The following is a 19,553-nucleotide window of genomic DNA, read 5'->3' on the forward strand; positions in this document are numbered from 1 at the left end:
ATCTGCTTTTCTACACACAGAAGTCTTTTGAGGAAAACAGTTCAATAATTCTTGTCACAGCACAGTTAATTTTCCCCCGAAAAGTTTCTTTACTGTTACTTGGACAGAGTCTCAAAACTAATAAGGGTTTCATAAAATGTGACATCACATTTTATGATTCTATGTGAAAAAATGAAAGCCATAAATGCAATTCAAGAGGGTTGTTGACATCATTATTAATCAACTATTGACTATAATGCTGTTTTCACTCAATGGTGAGGTGGTAAAGATACCATCTGAAGAACTGCCTTTTTGCAGCCAGATTCTGGAGCTCTACATGAAGTCCATAAGGGAGGAAATGATTCCCACCCAAAGAGGTTCTATCCATGGGTTTACTCTGAAATTTAACCTTGAGTCCTGGGATGCCAACCACGGCACCAAAGTCTCATCTTCAGCATTTCCACGCTGTGTCAGTATGATATCAGGGAAAAGCAGACCTCAGTCCACACTGGCTTTGCAGCTTCTTCTCTGCTAATTAGGCTGACAGTACTTTACCTGCTGGGTGTTTAATTCTAACATGGGCAATAATTTGATTTCAGAACAAAGGACATTCCTTTGCATCACAAGTTACTTCATGGTAAGAATTTTACTGCTTGTGCCCAGTGAGGTTTGGCAGAGCCCATTTCTTGACAGAAATCTCGAGGCTAAGGCCAGACTCTGTCTCTCCTGAAGCCATGTTTCCGGAGCTCTCTGTATGTCCTGACCCAGCTCACAGACAAGGCACATTTTCTCAAAGTCAGTCACCATCCTTAACCAACCCACCCGCCCCCCAACATTCTCCTTCTCTCAGAAGTTTTACCTGTGGTTGTCAGAAACCAGTTGCAGATCTTTACCCACAGAGAGTCAGAGAAGGCCAGACAGTGCAAGTAGACTCTGCAGGACCCTCATACAGCCTGGAAGGCACCTCCCTTCAGTGAATCAGAGCTTTGGAAGACAGTGGAGCTAGTGTGAGCTCTTCGTTCAGCTCAAGCTCAGGTGCACCAGTTAATTCCTTCCCCTACATGTTGTTTTACTCTTGTGTGGAAATGGCCTGAAATACCAGGAATGGAGAGGCAGCTGGCTCCGGCCAATAAGAGTTTGGAATTTTTCTTCCCTCACATTTTGAGAAATCACGTTTTGTGCAAAACGACCAGGCATATTTCCAAAAGGCAGAAACAGAACAAGTGAAGAAACAATAGAATAGGGTGGAATGATAGAGATGCATAAAGGAGCATGCTTGTTTTCCTCCTGTCTGTCTGATATTTTCCCTCACTGGGTACATTCATTTGACTTTCCGCTACTGTTTGACTTGTGCTCAACAATGTGCTTATGCACAGATTCATCATTTTTACAAGAAGCTTGGGCCATTTCGATGTATTGTTGTTGGTTGTTTAGTCACTAAGTCATGTCTGACTCTTTTGCAATCCCATGGACTGTAGCCCACCAGGATCCTCTGTCCATGGGATTTCCCAGGCGAGAATACTGGAGTGGGTTGGCATTTCCTTCTCTGGGGGATTTTCCTGACCCAGAGATTGAACCCCTATATCCTGCATTGGCAGGCAGATTCTTTACTACTGAGGCACCAGGGGAACCCATTTCAAAGTATATCCTCAGCTATATATTATAATGATTTTGACTGTTTGGTGTTTAACAGAATTCCCTTCCAAGGAGTGCTGACATAACATAGAGTACTTGATTATACAAACAGCGTCCATTTGAGGGAAGCATGTTTTTTAATCCTCTGTGTTGAAGGTGAATCTGAAGCCCCAAACTAAATTCCATTGTTCACCTTGAGAGTAGCTCCAGCATAAAGCAGTTACTTAAACAGTAGTTGAAAAAGGGAATGAAATAAAGAAATTTCCTAATTTAAAATATAGTTGTTCTGTGCACCTAGGGATATTTCTGGAAATCTAGTTCTAGGAAATTATTGCAACAACCCAGTCATTGCCAACCCACCAACAATGCTAAAGGAATCAGCCTTTCAAAATTAGAAAAGACTAGGAGGAAGGCTTACCCTGAGAGAGATTTATAAGTTCAGGCGTTTTAAGTATTAAAACTTGGTTTTGTCATGATGTGGGGTCAAACTTTTAAAAAGAAGTTAACCTGGAGAAGGGGGAGAGCCTGTCTGGATTCTATGTTTGCTTTCCTCTTTGGAAACTGCATTTAAAGCAATTCCCATTGGCTGGCATCACATGACGTGCCCAGGGATTCCAGCTGCAGCTGGTTTAAAATGCCTGCTCACAGGCTCAAGGAAAAGGGCCTCTCAGCCTTGGCAGGACTGAGGATGCCGTTCCAAAAACCACTCCCCTCAGAGAGCATTAGAAGGAGAAATGGCAATAGATATTAGTGCTGTTATCCCCTGTAGGACCCAGGAGGGGAGTAAGTAGGAAGCTGATCAGATAACAGAGAGAAAGAGAAAACAATTTCCAAAGCACTGAAGCAATTAGATGAGAAAATGCTATAAACCAATGGGCTCTTCCTGCTCCTGGAGGGCTACGGGAAAGAGGGGAAGAGGCTGCAAGAGCCAGCTCCTCCTGGAGACACACTTTGAAGTTCCTTCCCAGCCCCTCAGGCTCCACTGTCACTGAGGGCTTCTCCCCTGTGAGACGAGGAGCCTGGCACTTTGCTCTTGCTTAAAAAACAGATCTTGAGTTAGAGGGATAATTTTTAAAAATTGTGCTTTCAAAAACTTAGAGAATGAGACATTGTAGATCTTTAAAAAAAATTCCCTGCAGGTTGTTTGTTTTGATAGTATTTACTGAGGAATGTATGCAATTTTACTTGACAAAATCTAGTTATATCCGTTCTCTGAAAGTTAAGAATTCATTAAGAAAAAAAAAACCAATACATTAGTGATGGGGTGACAACTATTAGTTTTTACTTAGACTACCCCATATATCCAAACAGGAATATGTTTGCAATTATTTTTCTGATTAAAAAAGTACATATTTTTAATTGTTTTGTTATGTTTTCCCATAGCAAGAGCCTATTATCAGCATCAATCAAAAATAAAAACACAATAAAGCATGCCACTTCTCACCAAGGTGACATTTGAAGTTGTTTCCCTCTCCTTGAGAAAAGAAACTGAGGAAGGCTACTTTTGCCCAGATCCTCAGCAGGCTCTCTCCCTGTGAACCCACATCTCACAAAGGCCCTTTATTGCCGGCACAATGTTCTGCACACAGGAAGTGTGTGTGCATGTGCCTAGCATGTTTCCCGTTTGTTTTCTTTTCCAGCATTGCTCACTGGCTGGTGAACAGTTCAGGCCCACAGAGAGCTTGAGACCACCAGCTCATGTATTTGAAAGGCATCTGTTTATTTTGAAAATGCAAATGTGGCCTACCTCCAAGACTGACAGGCAGGAAAATACCAGGGAGCAAAAGGAGAGGTTTCCAGTCTGGAGCCCTGTCCCTCCCTCGATCACGCCCGCTGAGATCACTCGCCATGAGAACCACTTGAACAGCTCCAGGAGTCTGAGTGAACGGCCCACATTTCAAACGAGCAGGCTCGTCTCTCCCAAGTCTAGCCTGGCAGATCATAGCTCACCTGATTTAAAGTACTGATTGAGTCATTTCCAAAAGGACCCTGGGACTTGGAGATGGTGGTGCCCAGGCCAAGTACTGCCTGGAGGAGGGCCCCTAACACTGACACCGGTCTCCTAACAGCCAAAGCCCTGTCCTGGGACAGGTTCCTGGAGAAAGCCCGGGAAGGTTAATACCCTGACTTTGATCTCTGTCAAGGCATACCAGCAAGAATTAATTTACATTTCAGATGAAAAAGGTTGACAGCATGAAAAGGCATCTTGTTTCTGGTATGTGAATGTGCCGTAATAGATCGGGAATTCTGAAAGGAAGTTCTGAGGAAGCTAAAGGGATAAGCCGAGCGGCTGCTTTTATTGGGAAGGAGATGAAAGGAAAACAAATTTCAATATGCGCTGCTCTGTAGCAACATGTAGGCCAAATGCTTCCTAAATTTCAAGGGCTATTCTTTCAAAAACTATATAACATAGCGCTGCACCATGATTAAAAAAAAAAAGACAATAGGCCAGAACTTGAAATATAAACCAAACACATTGCAGAGTCTACATTTCAAATGAAATGATTTGTTGAAAAAATAATAAATTAGAGAATAACCTTAGAAAATGCCCAGAAAATGTTATGTTGTGATAGCATCCCTACGCCACTTCTACAGGCTTCAAAAGTAAGAGTACCAGTATATTTCGAGTTTGTTCTACTTGAAATGTCCCAGGGACATGAAGGGCTTGTAAGGAGAGGATTATACTTTAGGAAGAGCACACCCCAAAACAAAGACATTGGAATGAGCTGTCTTGCTTTTAGATCAACACCGCCTTTGAATTGAAAGATAAGGAGGAGAACATTTTCAAGTAAAAGTAATCTGCCCATAAACTTGCAAATGTCGTTACCCTCTCTGAGTATCTTTACCACGAACACAAAACCAGCCCCTCAACTCCTGTCCGTGACTGACGTTGGCTGAAGGGCAATGGGACATTGCCCGCCTTTGTTCTGGCTATCACACTCTCCTGCCAAGAGGGTGAGCTGGTGTCAGTACCACCCTCAATAACTACATGCCCACCCAAGCCCATGGGGATTCGGAAGCTCCCAATACCACTTGATATGCAGGACACTGGCTGCCAGGCTAAGAAGGAGGATGTTTCCAAGGTTTTAAAAAAAAGAAGCTACTTAAAGAAATGGGGTCTCTCTAGTCCCATGAAACAAAAGGACCCTTCCGTAGTGTACCCACCCCACAGGTGCTGCACTGAAAAGATGCAGCCGAGTGTCCTGATATAATGGAGCCACTCACCTGTCTGTTCTTATGCATGTGGCAATAACAGAGTCCAAAAGGGAGCCATCTAAAGATGATTTTCAGAGAGGGAAAATTTGATTTATGACCCTACACACTTTATGATAAGGGAATCAACAATAGATAAGCTCAAAGTTGATATTTGAAAATACATGTTAGGCTTTGAGGCAAACAGTGAGATCAGTCCAGTATCTTCTCTTAATGGTGTGCGTGAGGGTGAGGGCAACTGTGTGTGTGTGTGTTGGACAGTGGGGAGGAAGAGATAAAATGTATTTTGAGTTGTTTTACTCGTTGCAACTAGAGCTGCATCCTTCTTCCTGATGCTTTGAAGCTGTAGAGCTTAGAATTCCTAGGGGATGGTGTTAAAAGTTGCACATTGGGGGTGAAATGACACTCTTTCAAACATTTTGAATAAAGTTGTCTGGCCTTTACAGGGTCAGAGGGTTCTGAAAAGTGCCCCAAGGAGCCAGGCTCTGAGTAGTGATCTCTTCAAACGGGGTGCAGCTGTTTCCCTTAAAAGTTTGTTCCAAGTGTGGCAGTATCTGAAACCCTCTCTCTCTCTCTCTGCTGCTAGTCCACTGGCCTGCTCACTTCTCTCTCGTTCTGTCTCTGATTTCTTGTGCTCTCAGAGCCTGGGTGTGTCTGCTCTGGGGCCGGTCTCTTCCAAAGCCTCAATTAGGCACAGGCAGCTTCAAAAGACAGAGGGAGCTGAGCCCCACAACCCCTGGGGATATTGCCCTTTGCAGAAGAGCAGAGTGACCTGGGAGCCAGAGCTTGAGGTGCTCAGGCAGCTACAAGCTGAGCCACAGCATGCTAACCCCATGGGGCCCAGAGGACCACTGCAGTCACACACAGGCCTGGGTGTGGGAAACACAGTTTGCCAGGCAAGTACCTGAGTTATTCCTATCTCTGTGCTATGAAGAGATAGGCTGAGCATATAGTTAGAGAATTCCAAGGTTGGAAGACCTTTCAGACCTTTCTAGCCGATGTTCTTGTTTGCAGACAAGGGACGGGTGACTCCAGGAGAGGAAGGGAGTTGCTCAGTTGGCAGTATGTAAAATGGACTCTATCCAAACTGGCTGTGAATAAATGCTGACTCGGCCTCTGACTGGCTGTGCGACTATGGACAAGTTATTTCACTTCTCTGTGCCTTGTTTTCCCCCTCTGTAAAACTGGGAATGCAAGAGAATCGACTTGGAGCACCCTTAGCCAAGGTACGGCATGTGGCCAGTGCTCCCAATCATCACACGGAGCGGGGTGAATCAGAACAACCGCTAGACCCCACCAAAACGCTTGACTCCTCTTCCAGTGCTCCTGAATTATTAACCTTTCAGCTTTTGGAAACTCATATGAACTTAATCACAGAAGATTTCCAAGTGGATGCTACGAAAATGCTGTTTTAATTACCTGCGTGAATATGAACAGCAGACTCACTCCTTCTGTTGCTTATTTTCTTAAATTTCCTCCGAGCATCATATCCTCTCCAGGCTAAAAATATAAAACCATGTGCTAGGAATGACATTAATTTAAGAATGTGCCAGAGAATTGATATAAGCTGTTTCCCTCCAATCCTCTACCCCTCTCCTCCTCCCCACTGCTTTCTCACTGAACAAAATAAACAGAGCTACGTGAGTGATGGTGGGGAAGAGGGGCCTCTCTGTACTCTCAGCTCAGCCTCCAAGATGCTTTTGAAAGGAGTTGTTTTGGTTCAGGCAGTGAATTTCTGCAACCTCTGGATTCCACTTATGAATCACTTGGAGCCCTGTCCAGGTGAGGTGGGTCCCTGTCATTCCAACCCATGGAGGAAGCTCTGCCTTCAGGACTTGAGGGGTAGGAGAGGACTGGAATGGCCTGAGTCACTCTGTATTTTTTATTGGGACAAAGGTATAAAACATGAAAGTTGAAGGAGAGAAAAATAAATAATAATGATTAGTAGCATCACATTTGCGTTTGGTAAGGGGAGACTATGTATAGACTTGTGTTCAGGGAGGGAATGCATGACAGAAAGGGAAAATGCATGGGAAATGAATGAAGAGAAGAGAAAAGGAACCTGGGGCAGGGGGCAGGGGGCAGGTTGTTGAGTCCTTCAGAGTACTAGGCACTGAGCTGCTACCAGGAGCATGACCAGCTCTGCTTTTCACTTCCTCCCTGAGCGCTACAGCTCTCCATGTCACTGAAGGAGGTCATGAAGTCCAAGTGGACGTTATGATTCTGGCTTACGAGAACACAGAGGAAATCATCGCTGTGTTCAAGACCTGGGACAACTGCCTGCAGTAGCACAGGAGCTCAGATGCTATTTGTGACACAAAGGACACATGCGTGTGCAAAGAGGCACTGACAGGGCTGGGTGTATGACAGAGCCTAGTGATTAGCTGCCTTGGTTTACAAGCTCTGTCTGAGCCAGAAAAGCCTCCTAGATGTGGCAGTAGCAATTCTGATGCTGAAAACCTGGTAAAGGACATGAAGTGTGTATGAGGTAGGTCATCTGGGAGCTGGGGCACATGTCTGTGCAATTTGGGTCTTACATCCACCCACTGCCACTGCCTCTATCTTGCCGTGGGTAAGGATGGCTTGTTTGCTTATCTGGAGGTCAGAGACTGTGGCAGTCTTGCTCCCAGCTATACCCCCAGGACCAAGCACAAGGCCTGGCCTGCAGTGGATACTTGATAAATATTTGCTGAAGGCAAGAGGGAGGGAAGAAAAGGAACCATTGAGAAGAACAAGAGGTGAGTGGCCTTAGGCACTTAATGAAATGCCAAGATTCAGGGCTGTTTACCTGACTGGATGGCAACAGCCCCCTTCTCTCTCTTCTCTCTGGCTCTTCTGTACCTCCTGGCTCCCAGCCACCCCTTGGCATAGGCCTGCAGCACAACCACTCTGCCTATGACTTCCCGCAGCAGCAAATTTAACTGCTCGACATGATAATACTTCAGAAAAACCTGAAATAAGACATCAGTTTTAGCATTACATATAGGCTCCCAAGGGCTCCTCTGGTGCTCAGGGGTAAAGAAGTCTGTTAGTCGCTTAGCTGTGTCTGACTCTTTGCTACCCCATGGACTGTAGCCCACCAGACTCCTCTGTCCATGGGATTCTCCAGGCAAGAACACTGGAGTGGGTAGCCATTCCTTTCTCCAGGAGATCTTCCTGACCCAAGGATCAAAACTGGGTTTCCTACATTGCAGGTGGATTCTTTACTGTCTGAGCTACCAGATTCAGATAAACCCTGCCAATCGTTCTTCAGTGGTAAAGAAACTGCCTCCCCATACAGGAGATGCGGGTTCGATCTCTGCATCAGGAAGATCCCCTGGAGAAGGAAACAGCAACCCACTCCAGTATTCTTGCCTGGGAAATCCCCTGGACAGGGGAGTGTGGCGGACTACAGTTCATGGGGTCGGAAAAGAGTCAGACACGACTGAGTGACTAAACAAGAATAACGGACTCCCACACAGAAATTCACTCTGCTCCAACAAATTAACATAAATATTAAAACATCATCTAAATAAAGTTTACAGTGACTTGATTTATGCTAACATTACTGATTTCTTGGAAGCAAATACAATTAATCCCCTTGTAAGGTCGAGCCAATGTGGGACTATTAATATACACAGACGATGAAGTGAACAGGGTTTTAGGAGATCCTAAATGTTCTCCAGGCTGGCCTCAGTTCTGCCATGAGTTCCATTTCCTCAGCTTGATCCTTTCAACCCTCAACTCTGATGGAGGAGTTAAAGCAGAAAAGCTGATCAGGGCCGACAGAAATTCTGAGGGAGTGGGGCTTGAATGGGCCACAGTGATCTAATTTCTGCCGAAGAGCAGCAGCATTGCCATCCACACTGAAGCTAAGGCTGGCATTGTAGGGCAATTCAGAATGGACCACAAAAACCTGAAATCTTGTAGGAATATGATGTTTCCCCAAATGAAAAGCTAGACATGATGAGACTACTCATCAGAGTGGGCAGTATACTACATGAGTCTAAGGAAAAAAGGACGAAAGTAGAAAAGATACTCATTATTGTTATTAACATGATTTGTGCATTTGTCTGCAGTGCTGGAATAAGCAGCACTGGGAAAAAGGACATTTAAAAATGAGCTCAAAGATCTCATTCTAGAAATGTTAAACAGTTCTCAAACTACATGCAGAACAGGAAGCAAACTCTCCTCTTTTGGCGTCTGAGGTCCTAGGACCCCGGACCCAAGACCAGCAAAGATCACTGTTAGGTTGGGGTCTTGTCTGGTAAGCTGCAAAACTTACAGAGCTATTCAAATCACTGATAAGAGACCGAGGTACACAGCAGAGCATCTCAAGTGACAATCTAAACAACAAAGAAAGAACTACCTTTGTTTTTCCCAGCAGCCAGTGATCTAATCTGGACTTTTCCAAGATAGCGATGCAACTCTCTTTGCTAGCAAGAGGTGTTTGATGTGCTCTGAATGCCAAGTAATAATACCTACAAAACAGAACAGTGAAATAAAGCATTTTTAGTCACCATTAGATTCAGCATCATAGAGTTGCTCTGGGCCCATTGACATGTCTTGTTTTTCAGTATCAAATATTTGTTGAGCATCAGTAATAGTGTACTAGGTAGTGGAAGACACACAATTCATGCTTATTAGCTCTTATCTACTTTCATATTTTCTGCTATGTATATTTTCCTTTTAGTATTGCTTGTAATTCATATTCAAAGCATACTTGGCATCTTTTACATGCAAAATCAAAGTATCTAATCCTTTAAAAAACTGAAGTATAGACAGCTCTCCCAGCAAAAGTTATCATTTTAAATGTATTACTCTTTTAAAAATAATTTGTCATCTCACTGTATGAGTTTTGGCTCTGCTTTGAAAATGCCATCTGAAGCAATGTGTAGAGAGCAAAACTGATCATAGCCCGACACTACTTATTCAGTCTGTTAAGCTCTACGTCTCTCTCAAGGTAAAAAGTGGGTATGTTTTCTTGAGACAATCACCAAAACCACATTTGTCCTCCTAAATTACTCATTTTAATAAACTTCCATACTTTCAGATGAAGGACTTTCTGGGTAGATTCAAAGAACATGACCAAAGTATATATATATATGTAAGTTTGTATATGTATATGTGTGTATGTCCATAGGTATGTCTATATACATGTATATGCATATATATGTATATAATGTTGAATATATTACCTTTTTAGAAAACTTTACCTTAGTTTTTCTTTTAAAAACTTTGAAGCATCTTTCCTCTGCTCCTTGTTGCCATCTGTAATTAAATTCAACCACTTGGAAGTATTTCCTTGTCAGAGGATTTTCCTGTGATTTCTCAGACAAGGGTGATCTGTTATTTTAGAACTGCTTTAAAATGTAGAGCCAGTTTTACTTTTTAAGAAAATCACAAAAATATAAAATATGTCCTTTCCTCTTACCAAATATTCCCATACTTTCTGTTTATGAAAAGATAAACATACTTGATTAGCACTTGAGCCATTTAAGTTTATCTTTGTGCTACAAGATTGTTTTACAAATTAGGACTGAATGCTGATTTTGCCGAAAACATTTGCATTCAGAGGTTCTGAGAATGTTTCTAAGACTCTGCGTCTCTGTTTCCACCTTTGAGGAAGAGAAACAGTTTTCTCTCAGAACCCCTGAATGGTGGCCAGGACCGTGCTAGGTCATCTGGCCAAGCCCAGGAACCTGTTCATAGTAAATGTTCCTGGAGCTAGGTGGGAGGAGGGACAGCCAGGAGTCAGGCTGAGGTCTGGGCAGTTCATGGCATCAGCACAGATTCTTTAGCCCTAGTTTCTCAAGGACTGTAGTTTCAATCATGGGTTCTTGGATTTGGCTTGGGCTAAAGCAAAAAGATTGTGTACTAGAGTGCACGGGGGTGGTAGAAATAGATGGCAAATCTCTATGGAGTGAATGTCTTGGGAAAGGTAAAGTAGAGATAGCTTAAGATGTAAAAGTCATTGATAAAAGCAGGACTTCCCTACTCTCTTTTCCTTTAGTCCTGGCCATTTATAAAATGGGCTATATATTATAAATAACATATGGCATGATTATATGTTTATAATATGATTAGGGCTTCCTTGGCCTTGATCCGACAGGCTTGCTCAGGATGGTTGCTCAATACTCTTAGTGATGAAATATTTAAAGATAATCTAGTGAATGACCAGAACGATGCAGTTTATGAGATTACAAGATATGTTCTAACTATCCATTCAAGGATTTATCTTGTTCTGGGGGCATCCATGGATGCTTCTTAGCAATTTCTAAACAGACAGAATATATCTTGAATTAATATAAATATTAGAAATTAACTTTGATTTTTAGCACTTCAATTCAAATCTCTTATTATGATAATAACATTCATACATAGCTTTTAGTTCAGAAAGAGATGGATAACAGTACTGTCAAGATGTGAAGATTTCAAAAAACATTAAGGGAGCATTTAAGTGATACGTCTGCAGTAGTCAGGTCAGAGAGGTATCAGTACAGTGTGTTTTCTCCACAGAGTATTCTAATAGATAATATGGTTAAAAACAAAACAAGACAAATAAGCACTTTGGCCAAGCTTCTGTATGCTTCAATGCTTCAATATAAGGGCAAAAATGAAATGAAAGGCACGAAGATAAAAGGCCTGCCACCAAGGGGACACCTTTTTGAGAAGATCCATTCCACCCCCTTCTTGAAGCAGCTTGATGAGTTAAATAAGCAAGAGACAATGCAATAGCAAAATAATACATGTAAAGATTTGTCTTGAGGGTCTGAGTACTCGAGAACATTGTAAAGACTAGTTCTATCTCTTTATTCAAGAGTTCTGCCCTGAGCTGTTCACCAGTTCTGCCCTGAGCTGTCTCTGATAGGTAGAATTCATCTCTCAGATTGGAGTTTGAGCTATGAGTTAAGGGTGAGGTCTTTCATCTCTAACCATAGGTAAGTCACTTGTATCTGAATTTTCACAGGGAGCAATGGGAACCAGATAAGTGGTTCTTAACTCAGGTGGAGGGGAGGGTGGTGGAAGACTCTATGAAAATCTGGTAAAAGCTATAAACATTTTTTCTTAGGAAAATGCTCTTGATACAACATATTGCACATAGTATCAAGGGTTCCACATAGTTCGTGTGGGTCCTCCAACGACCTAAGGGCCCTTCCCTATTTCAGAGCTCTATGGAAAGTGATAAATTTTACAAGACCTTATCTTATTAAAACATATAAGTTATTAAAATAGAAAATATCCAGTTGAAAAATCTCTATCCAAAAATGTTATTTAGTTTTCTGCCTAAAATGTTTTATTGTATGAAATACAAATTTTTCAAGGAAGAGTTTTTAAACTAGTTAAATTAGATGTACCAGTTACTTCATAACAAATAACTTCAAAACTTACTGGGTTAAAGAGTAGACATTTATTGTCTAACAGTTTGAGAGGGTCAGGAATTTAGGAGCAGCTTATCTGGGCATTTCTGGCTCAGGGTCTTACATGAGATTACAGTCAAGATGTTGGCCAGGGCTTCAGTCATCTAAAGGCTTGAGGATCTATTTTCAAGATGGTGCCATCACATGGCTAATGGTAAAAAGCCTTAGTTTCTTTCTGGCTATTGACAGGATGCTTCTCAGTTCCATGCTATTTGGGCCTCTTCAGAGTACTATTTCAGTATCTTCATAACAGAAGATGGTTTCTACCAGAACAAGGGATCCCAAAGAAAAAGCAAGAGAGAATCTGTAATCCCTTTTATGACTGAGGCTTAGAAGTGATACACCATCACTTCTTCCATATTCTTCTATTCATTAGAAGCAAGTCCCTAAGTCCAGACTACATTTAATGAGAAAATTTAAGTTTTACTTCTTAAAGGGATTTAAGTATCAAGTAATTTGTGGCCATAACTTTGAACCACTGCAAAGAATCTCTCTGAATCATCAACTCTTATCAAAAATGCACAAATATAAAATAAGTTAAAAGTAAAAGACATACCATACTAATACTAATCAAATTAAAACTGGACTGGTTATATTAATATAAACAAAGTAGATTTCAGAGCAAATAAATATTATGAGGGATAAAGAAGTTTATTTATAGTGATAAAGAGGTCAATTCATCAAAAAAACTAAACATTCTAAGCATTTTTTCACTTAATAACATAGCTTGAAAATACATGTGCCTAAAAGTATTAATGCTGCAGGTGCTAATACTGTTAATTGTGTCTTGTTAATAATACACAATTATAGTCAGAGAATTCTGTACCCTCTTCCAATAATTGATAGGACAAGTAGACCAAAAAAAAAAAAAGAATCATCAAGAATATGGAAGGTTTGAATAACCAACCCAACCTAACCGACATTTATAGAAAATTCCAGCTAAAAATAATAGAACACATTTTCTTTTCAATTACATATGAAACACCTACCACAATAGGCTATATTCTGGGCAAAAAAACCCCATGACTTAGTCATACAAGGTACATTCTCTGACCATAGCAGAATTTAATTAGAAATCAACAAGATACCTGGAAAATTCCCAAATATTTATGAACAGACTTCTATGGAAAAATAACCCATGTCAAAGAAGAAATAAAAAGAGAAATCAGATTGATCAAATAAACATGAAAACACAACCTGTCAAAAATTTGTGGGATACTGCAAAAGTAGTAGTATTTAGACATGTATACCATTAAAAACCTATAACAAAAAAGAAGAATGGTCTCAAATACATGAGCTCAACCTCTAACATATGTTAGGAAAAGAACAAATAAAACCCAAGATCAGCAGAAGAAAGGAAATAAAGATCATGGAGAAAAGTCACTGACATAAAGAAGAGACACTGAATGAAATTGAAAGGTGTTATTTGAGAAGGTTAATGAAATTGGTAAACCTTTAGCCATATAGGTTAGGAAAAGGAAAGAAAACAAAGGTATGAGATTAGTGATATTCTATAGATTCTACAATATTAAAAATACAATAAGGGAATATCAGAAACAACTTTGGGGGCCTCCCAGGTGGGCCTAGTGGTAAAGAACCCGCTGCCAATGCAGTAGCTATAAGAGACGCAGGTTTGATCCTTGGGTCAGGAAGATCCCCTGGAGGAGAGCACAGCAACCCACTCCAGGATTCTTGCCTGCAGAATCCCATGGAAGGAGGAGCCTGGTGGACTATAGTCCATAGGGTCACAAAGAGTCAGACATGACTGGAGCTACTTAACATACACGCACAAACTTTATGTCATGTTAACAAGATAAAAGAGAAAAAAACATATGATGTTACTAAATGAGGAAAAGGATTTGACAAAATCCGACATCCAACACTAATTTTAAAAAAAGAAAGAAAGAAACTTTTCAACAAGCTCAATTCAAGGGAATTTCCTGAATCTGAAAAAATAAAGTATCTATGAAGATCCTACAGCTAACACCACATTTAATGGTGGAAGACTGAATACTATTCCCCTAAGCTTAGGAAAAAATAAAGGATGTCCATCATTACCGCTTCTATTCAGCACTGTAAAAGTTCCAGCCATTGCAAACAAGAGAAAGAAATAAAAGGTATCTCTATAAGAATGGAATAAGTAGAACTGTCTTAATTTGAAGATGACACACTGTCTATGTAGAAAATCCAATGGAATCTATGAAACAAACAAACAAAAAAATCCTACCAGAGCTAATAAGTGAATTTAGTAAAGTTGTAGGCTACAGGTCAAAACCAAGATCATGGCATCTGGCCCTATCACTTCGCGGCAAATAGATGGGGGAAAAATGGTAACAGTGACAGGCTTTATTTTCTTGGGCTCCAAAATCACTGCAGATGGTAACTGCAGCCATGAAATTAAAAGACACTTGCTCCTTGGAAGAAAAGTTATGACAAACCTAGACAGCATATTAAAAAGCAGACACATCACTTTGCCAACAATGGTCCATATGGTCAAAGCTATGGTTTTCCAGTAGTCATGTACAGATGTGAGAGTTGGATCACAAAGAAGGCTGAGTACTGAAGAACTGATGCTTTACAACTGAGGTGCTGGAGAAGACGCTTGCGAGTCTCTTGGATAGCAAAGAGATCAAACCAGTCAATCCTAAAGGAAATCAACCCTGCATATTCATTGGAAGGACTAGTGCTGAAGCTGAAGTTCCACTACTTGGGCCACCTGATGAACCAACGCATTGGAAAAGATCCTCATGCTGGGAAAGATTGAAAGCAGGAAGAACGGGTGGGGGGCAGAAGATGAGATGGTTAAATAGCATCACTGACTCAGTCAGCATGAGTTTGTGCAAACCAGGAGATAGTGAGGGACAGGGAAGCAGCTGTGCTGCAGTCCACGGTACAGCAGAGAGTCAGATGCGACTGAGCAGCACAACAACAGCAACAACAGGCTACAGACCAACATACAAAAGGCGCTCTACTTCTAGACGCTAAAAGCAAACGAAAGTGAAACTGAAAAACCCTGCCATTTACAGCATTTAAAAAGGCGAAATACAGTAGTGAGAAATCTGACAATAAATGCCATTTCTTCAGTCTTTGTTTGAAGACAACAGCCAGAGTTCTAACAGTAGAGGGCCAGAGTGGAACTGAAGGGAACAGTGCATAGCATCTTAGTGTTTCTGTTGCATGCAGGTGATTTGGAGAGTCAGCTTTTTTTTTTTTTTTAATTTGGTCTTTTTTTTTCAAATATTGTTTAATAAAGTTTAATTAACTCCGGAAAAAAAAATAAAAAGATCTGTGTACTGAAAATCATAAAACATCAGCTAAGAAAAATTAAAGAAGACCTAAATAGATGGATCACAATAAACTGTGGAAAATTCTGAAAGAGATGGGAATACCAGACCACCTAACCTGCCTCTTGAGAAATCTGTATGCAGGTCAGGAAGCAACAGTTAGAACTGGACATGGAACAACAGACTGGTTCCAAATAGGAAAAGGAGTATGTCAAGGCTGTATATTGTCACCCTGCTTATTTAACTTCTATGCAGAGTACATCATGAGAAATGCTGGACTGGAAGAAACACAAACTGGAATCAAGATTGCTGGGAGAAATATCAATAACCTCAGATATGCAGATGATACCACCCTTATGGCAGAAAGTGAAGAGGAACTAAAAAGCCTCTTGATGAAAGTGAAAGAGGAGAGAGAAAATGTTGGCTTAAAGCTCAACCAACATTCAGAAAACCAAGATCATGGCATCTGGTCCCATCACATCATGGAAAATAGATGGGGAAACAGTGGAAACGGTGTCAAACTATTTTTTTGGGCTCCAAAATCACTGCAGATGGTGACTGCAGCCATGAAATTAAAAGACGCTTACTCCTTCAAGAAAAGTTATGACCAACCTAGATGGCATATTCAAAAGCAGAGACATTGCTTTGCTGACTAAGGTCTGTCTAGTCAAGGCTATGGTTTTCCCTGTGGTCATGTATAGATGTGAGACTTGACTGTGGAGAAGGCTGAGCACCGAAGAATTGATGCTTTTGAAGTGTGGTGTTGGAGAAGACTCTTGAGAGTCCCTTGGACTGCAAGGAGATCCAACCAGTCCATTCTGAAGGAGATCAGCCCTGGGATTTCTTTCGAAGGACTGATGCTAAAGCTGAAACTCCAGTACTTTGGCCACCTCATGCAAAGAGTTGACTCATTGGAAAAGACTCTGATGGTGGGAGGGATTGGGGGCAGGAGGAGAAGGGGATGACAGAGGATGAGATGGCTGGATGGCATCATGGACTCGATGGACGTGAGTCTGAGTGAACTCCAGGAGTTGGTGATGGACAGGGAGGCCTGGCGTGCTGCGATTCATGGGGTCACAAAGAGTCGGACATGACTGAGCAACTGAACTGAACTGAATTGAAATAGATGGAGAGAGATATTATATTTCTGAGTCAGAAGATTTAATATTGTTAATATTCGAGTAAAGCACATTACCCTTCATAATGCAGTGAGCCTCATCCAATCAGTTGAAAGCCTTAAAAGTGTGTGGTCCCCTGAGGAATAAGGAATTTTATCACCATGCTGCCTTTGGACACAAGACTACATCAACTCCTGCTGGAATTTCTAGCCTGCAGATTTCTAACTTGCCAGCCCCCACAACTACATGAGCTGATTACTTAAATCAATTTCTCCTTGAGAGAGAGACAAATCTATATCCGTATATATAAATACACACACATCCTATTGGTCAGTTTCTCTGGTGAAATCTAATATAGTCCTGGTTCCTTTTTGCTGTTATTTAAACATGGAGTGGAGACAGAGTCAACTGTGGTGATAAACTTCCTACTAATGGTAGAGGCAAGTCGTGTGCAAACCCATGAGTTTGGTAGGTTGTTTTTTAGTAACTTCCTTTCCTGTCTCTCATTTCTTCCCCCTTTGTCACTGAACTCCCCAAGTTTCCCACAGATGTTGGGTTTGTGTACCACACACTGAGGGTCCAGGACATTCAAATCCAGCTGTTCCTCCTCATGTTCACAAACAGATCTTCCCTGTCCTGTGTCAAAACTCTCCGTGCCTGGGCATTGTTGCAGGGCCATCTGTGCAGGGGATTAGCTGGCTCATCTAATAAACATTTAGATCCTGAAGGGAATTTAGACTTGTCAATAAAAATTCTTACTTTGTTTAGAGGAGAAAGCCTGGGAGAAAGCCAGAGAGCCAGAGCAACTGGCTCCAAGGCCACAAACTTAGAATAAGAGCTGAGGCTTTGCCAGGTCTTCTAATCCCAAGTTCAGGCTTCTTTATACTCATCTAACCTGTGTTTACTCTGAGCTGTTATTATATACACAGGTAGTATCATTGTCTCTCTAACAGGGACCTCTGATCCTTCAGCACTTTCCAGCTAACTGGAGTGTCTACAGTGATCTGGAATATTGGGACTTGACTTAGAAGTGCTTATTACCCACATCTGAACATCAGCTGTCGGGCACTCCTTGACACATGATCCAAATAATACTCTCTTTGCACTAGTGTATCAGTAAGGCGTTGCCGTTTCAGGGGAAAACTACACCGTCTTTAGCATATTCTCCAGGGTTATCAGATTCTAGCCCTGGTTCATCTTCTTTGAGCTATTTTGCAACTCTTTCTAAATTGTAGGTAACTGATAGATACATAAATTCTATCCATTCTGGTGATAATTTTAATTGACTTCTTCTCCGCTGTGGAAAAACCAGTGGTGTTTCTATTCATGCTTCATGTTAACATTCCTTTACTTTATACAAGCCTGTGCTGGTTTGACTTTTCCTTTGAACTGATTATAACATCTGTCTGGTTCCCTTATATCATGTAAATAAAATAAATTCTTTAAACACATTCATTTTTATATCTGTGTGTAAATCATGATTGTATTTTCTGAAAATTATCTTTAAACAAGAGGAAGAAAGAAGTTGAGAAATTCAGGCTATGGAGTTTTGACCCAAAGGAGCACAAACACATGAGCAAGTGGAGGCAGGAAGTCCTCATACCTTGGCAGACCCAGTGCTACCAAGCAGTCCTAAAAGGTCTAGTGTGCTCAGAAATACTGCCACTCTTCCACCTCTGAAATGCAAATACTGGTTAGTGCAATAGGTTCATTTTGGAACTTACTGAAAAAATAGTTATTTTCCAAAGTGATCACACAAATTTATAGCCTCACCAGTAGAGTACAAGAGTCCAGCTGCCCTGGAGATTGTCAGACTTACTGATTACTGCCAAAATAGGTATGAAGTGGTATTTCATTGTGGTTTTAATTTGTATTTCCTTAATTACTCATGTGGTTGAAATTTTCCTCTTGTTTTCAACAGTCTTCTGACAATGACATCTTCTAACAATATATATAATGTATTTAATTCTTCTAGTTTTTCCTAATGATTATCCATATGCCTAGAATGGGAAAGGAAAAGAGGAGAAAAAAAAAAAAACACTAAGAGTATCTAATTTAGGTAAAAACTGTATTAGCATTGGAGATCACTTACGTTTTGTTACGCCTGACATTTTTAATCTGTACCTCTTACCTCAATCATTCTCCTCCTGCATCTTTATGTTGTTTGGGAAGGATGTACCTCCTTTTAAAGATGCTTTTGAAATCCCAACCTATATTGAATGAGCTCTGCTTTTCATCCCTCTGGTTTGAATTTTGCTCTCAAAAGCAAGCAAAACATCTATATTCTAAATGAAGATGTGTACTAAGTCAATAGTGAGATATTTTTTGAAAGGTTAATTATACAAAAAATTTTATTTTCCTTTTTAAAGAAAAAAAACTTTAAACACGTAACTTCCTTTAGGATGAGTCATTCATTCTGTATAGTTTCAGAGCTCTGATATAACCATGTTATTACTATTCATCCCTTTCTAAATTTAATTGACTTTTCATCCCCTCTCTACTCATCTGTTTGGGCTTCCCAGGTGGCACTAGTGGTAAAGAACCCACCTGCAATGCAGGAGTTGTAAGAGATGCAGGTTTGACCCCTGGGTTGGGAAGATCTCCTGGAGGAGGGCATGGCAACCCACTCCAGTATTCTTGCCTGGAGAATCGCCGTGGACAGAGGAGCCTGGCAGGTTACAGTCCATAGGGTCGCAAAGAGTCGGGCACGACTGAAGTGACTGAACACGCACTACTCATTTGTTCATTAAATAAAACTTCATTTAGGACCTATTAATGTACCAGATACTGATGGAAGAGCTGTAATGACATGAGTGAGCAGAGGGGACAATTTCCCCACCATCACAAAGCTTCCGTTCTAGTGGGGGAGACAAACATTAACAAGTACACAAAGGACATCATTTTGAGTAGGGACAAGGACTATG

At 41.1% G+C, this 19,553-nt stretch overlaps 1 protein-coding gene across 1 annotated transcript in view; it reads right to left on the reverse strand.

The window, feature by feature from the left end:
* MYO3B (myosin IIIB) overlaps positions 1–19,553 on the reverse strand; it is a 427,435-nt gene that overhangs the window by 130,117 nt on the left and 277,765 nt on the right. The window contains 3 exon segments of the mRNA XM_052652976.1: positions 6,247–6,327; positions 7,616–7,778; positions 9,176–9,287. Of these exon segments, the coding sequence (XP_052508936.1) occupies positions 6,247–6,327; positions 7,616–7,778; positions 9,176–9,287 (356 nt within the window).

This window comes from Budorcas taxicolor, chromosome 2, assembly GCF_023091745.1.
Source record: "Budorcas taxicolor isolate Tak-1 chromosome 2, Takin1.1, whole genome shotgun sequence".
Classification (NCBI taxonomy): Eukaryota; Metazoa; Chordata; class Mammalia; order Artiodactyla; family Bovidae; genus Budorcas; species Budorcas taxicolor.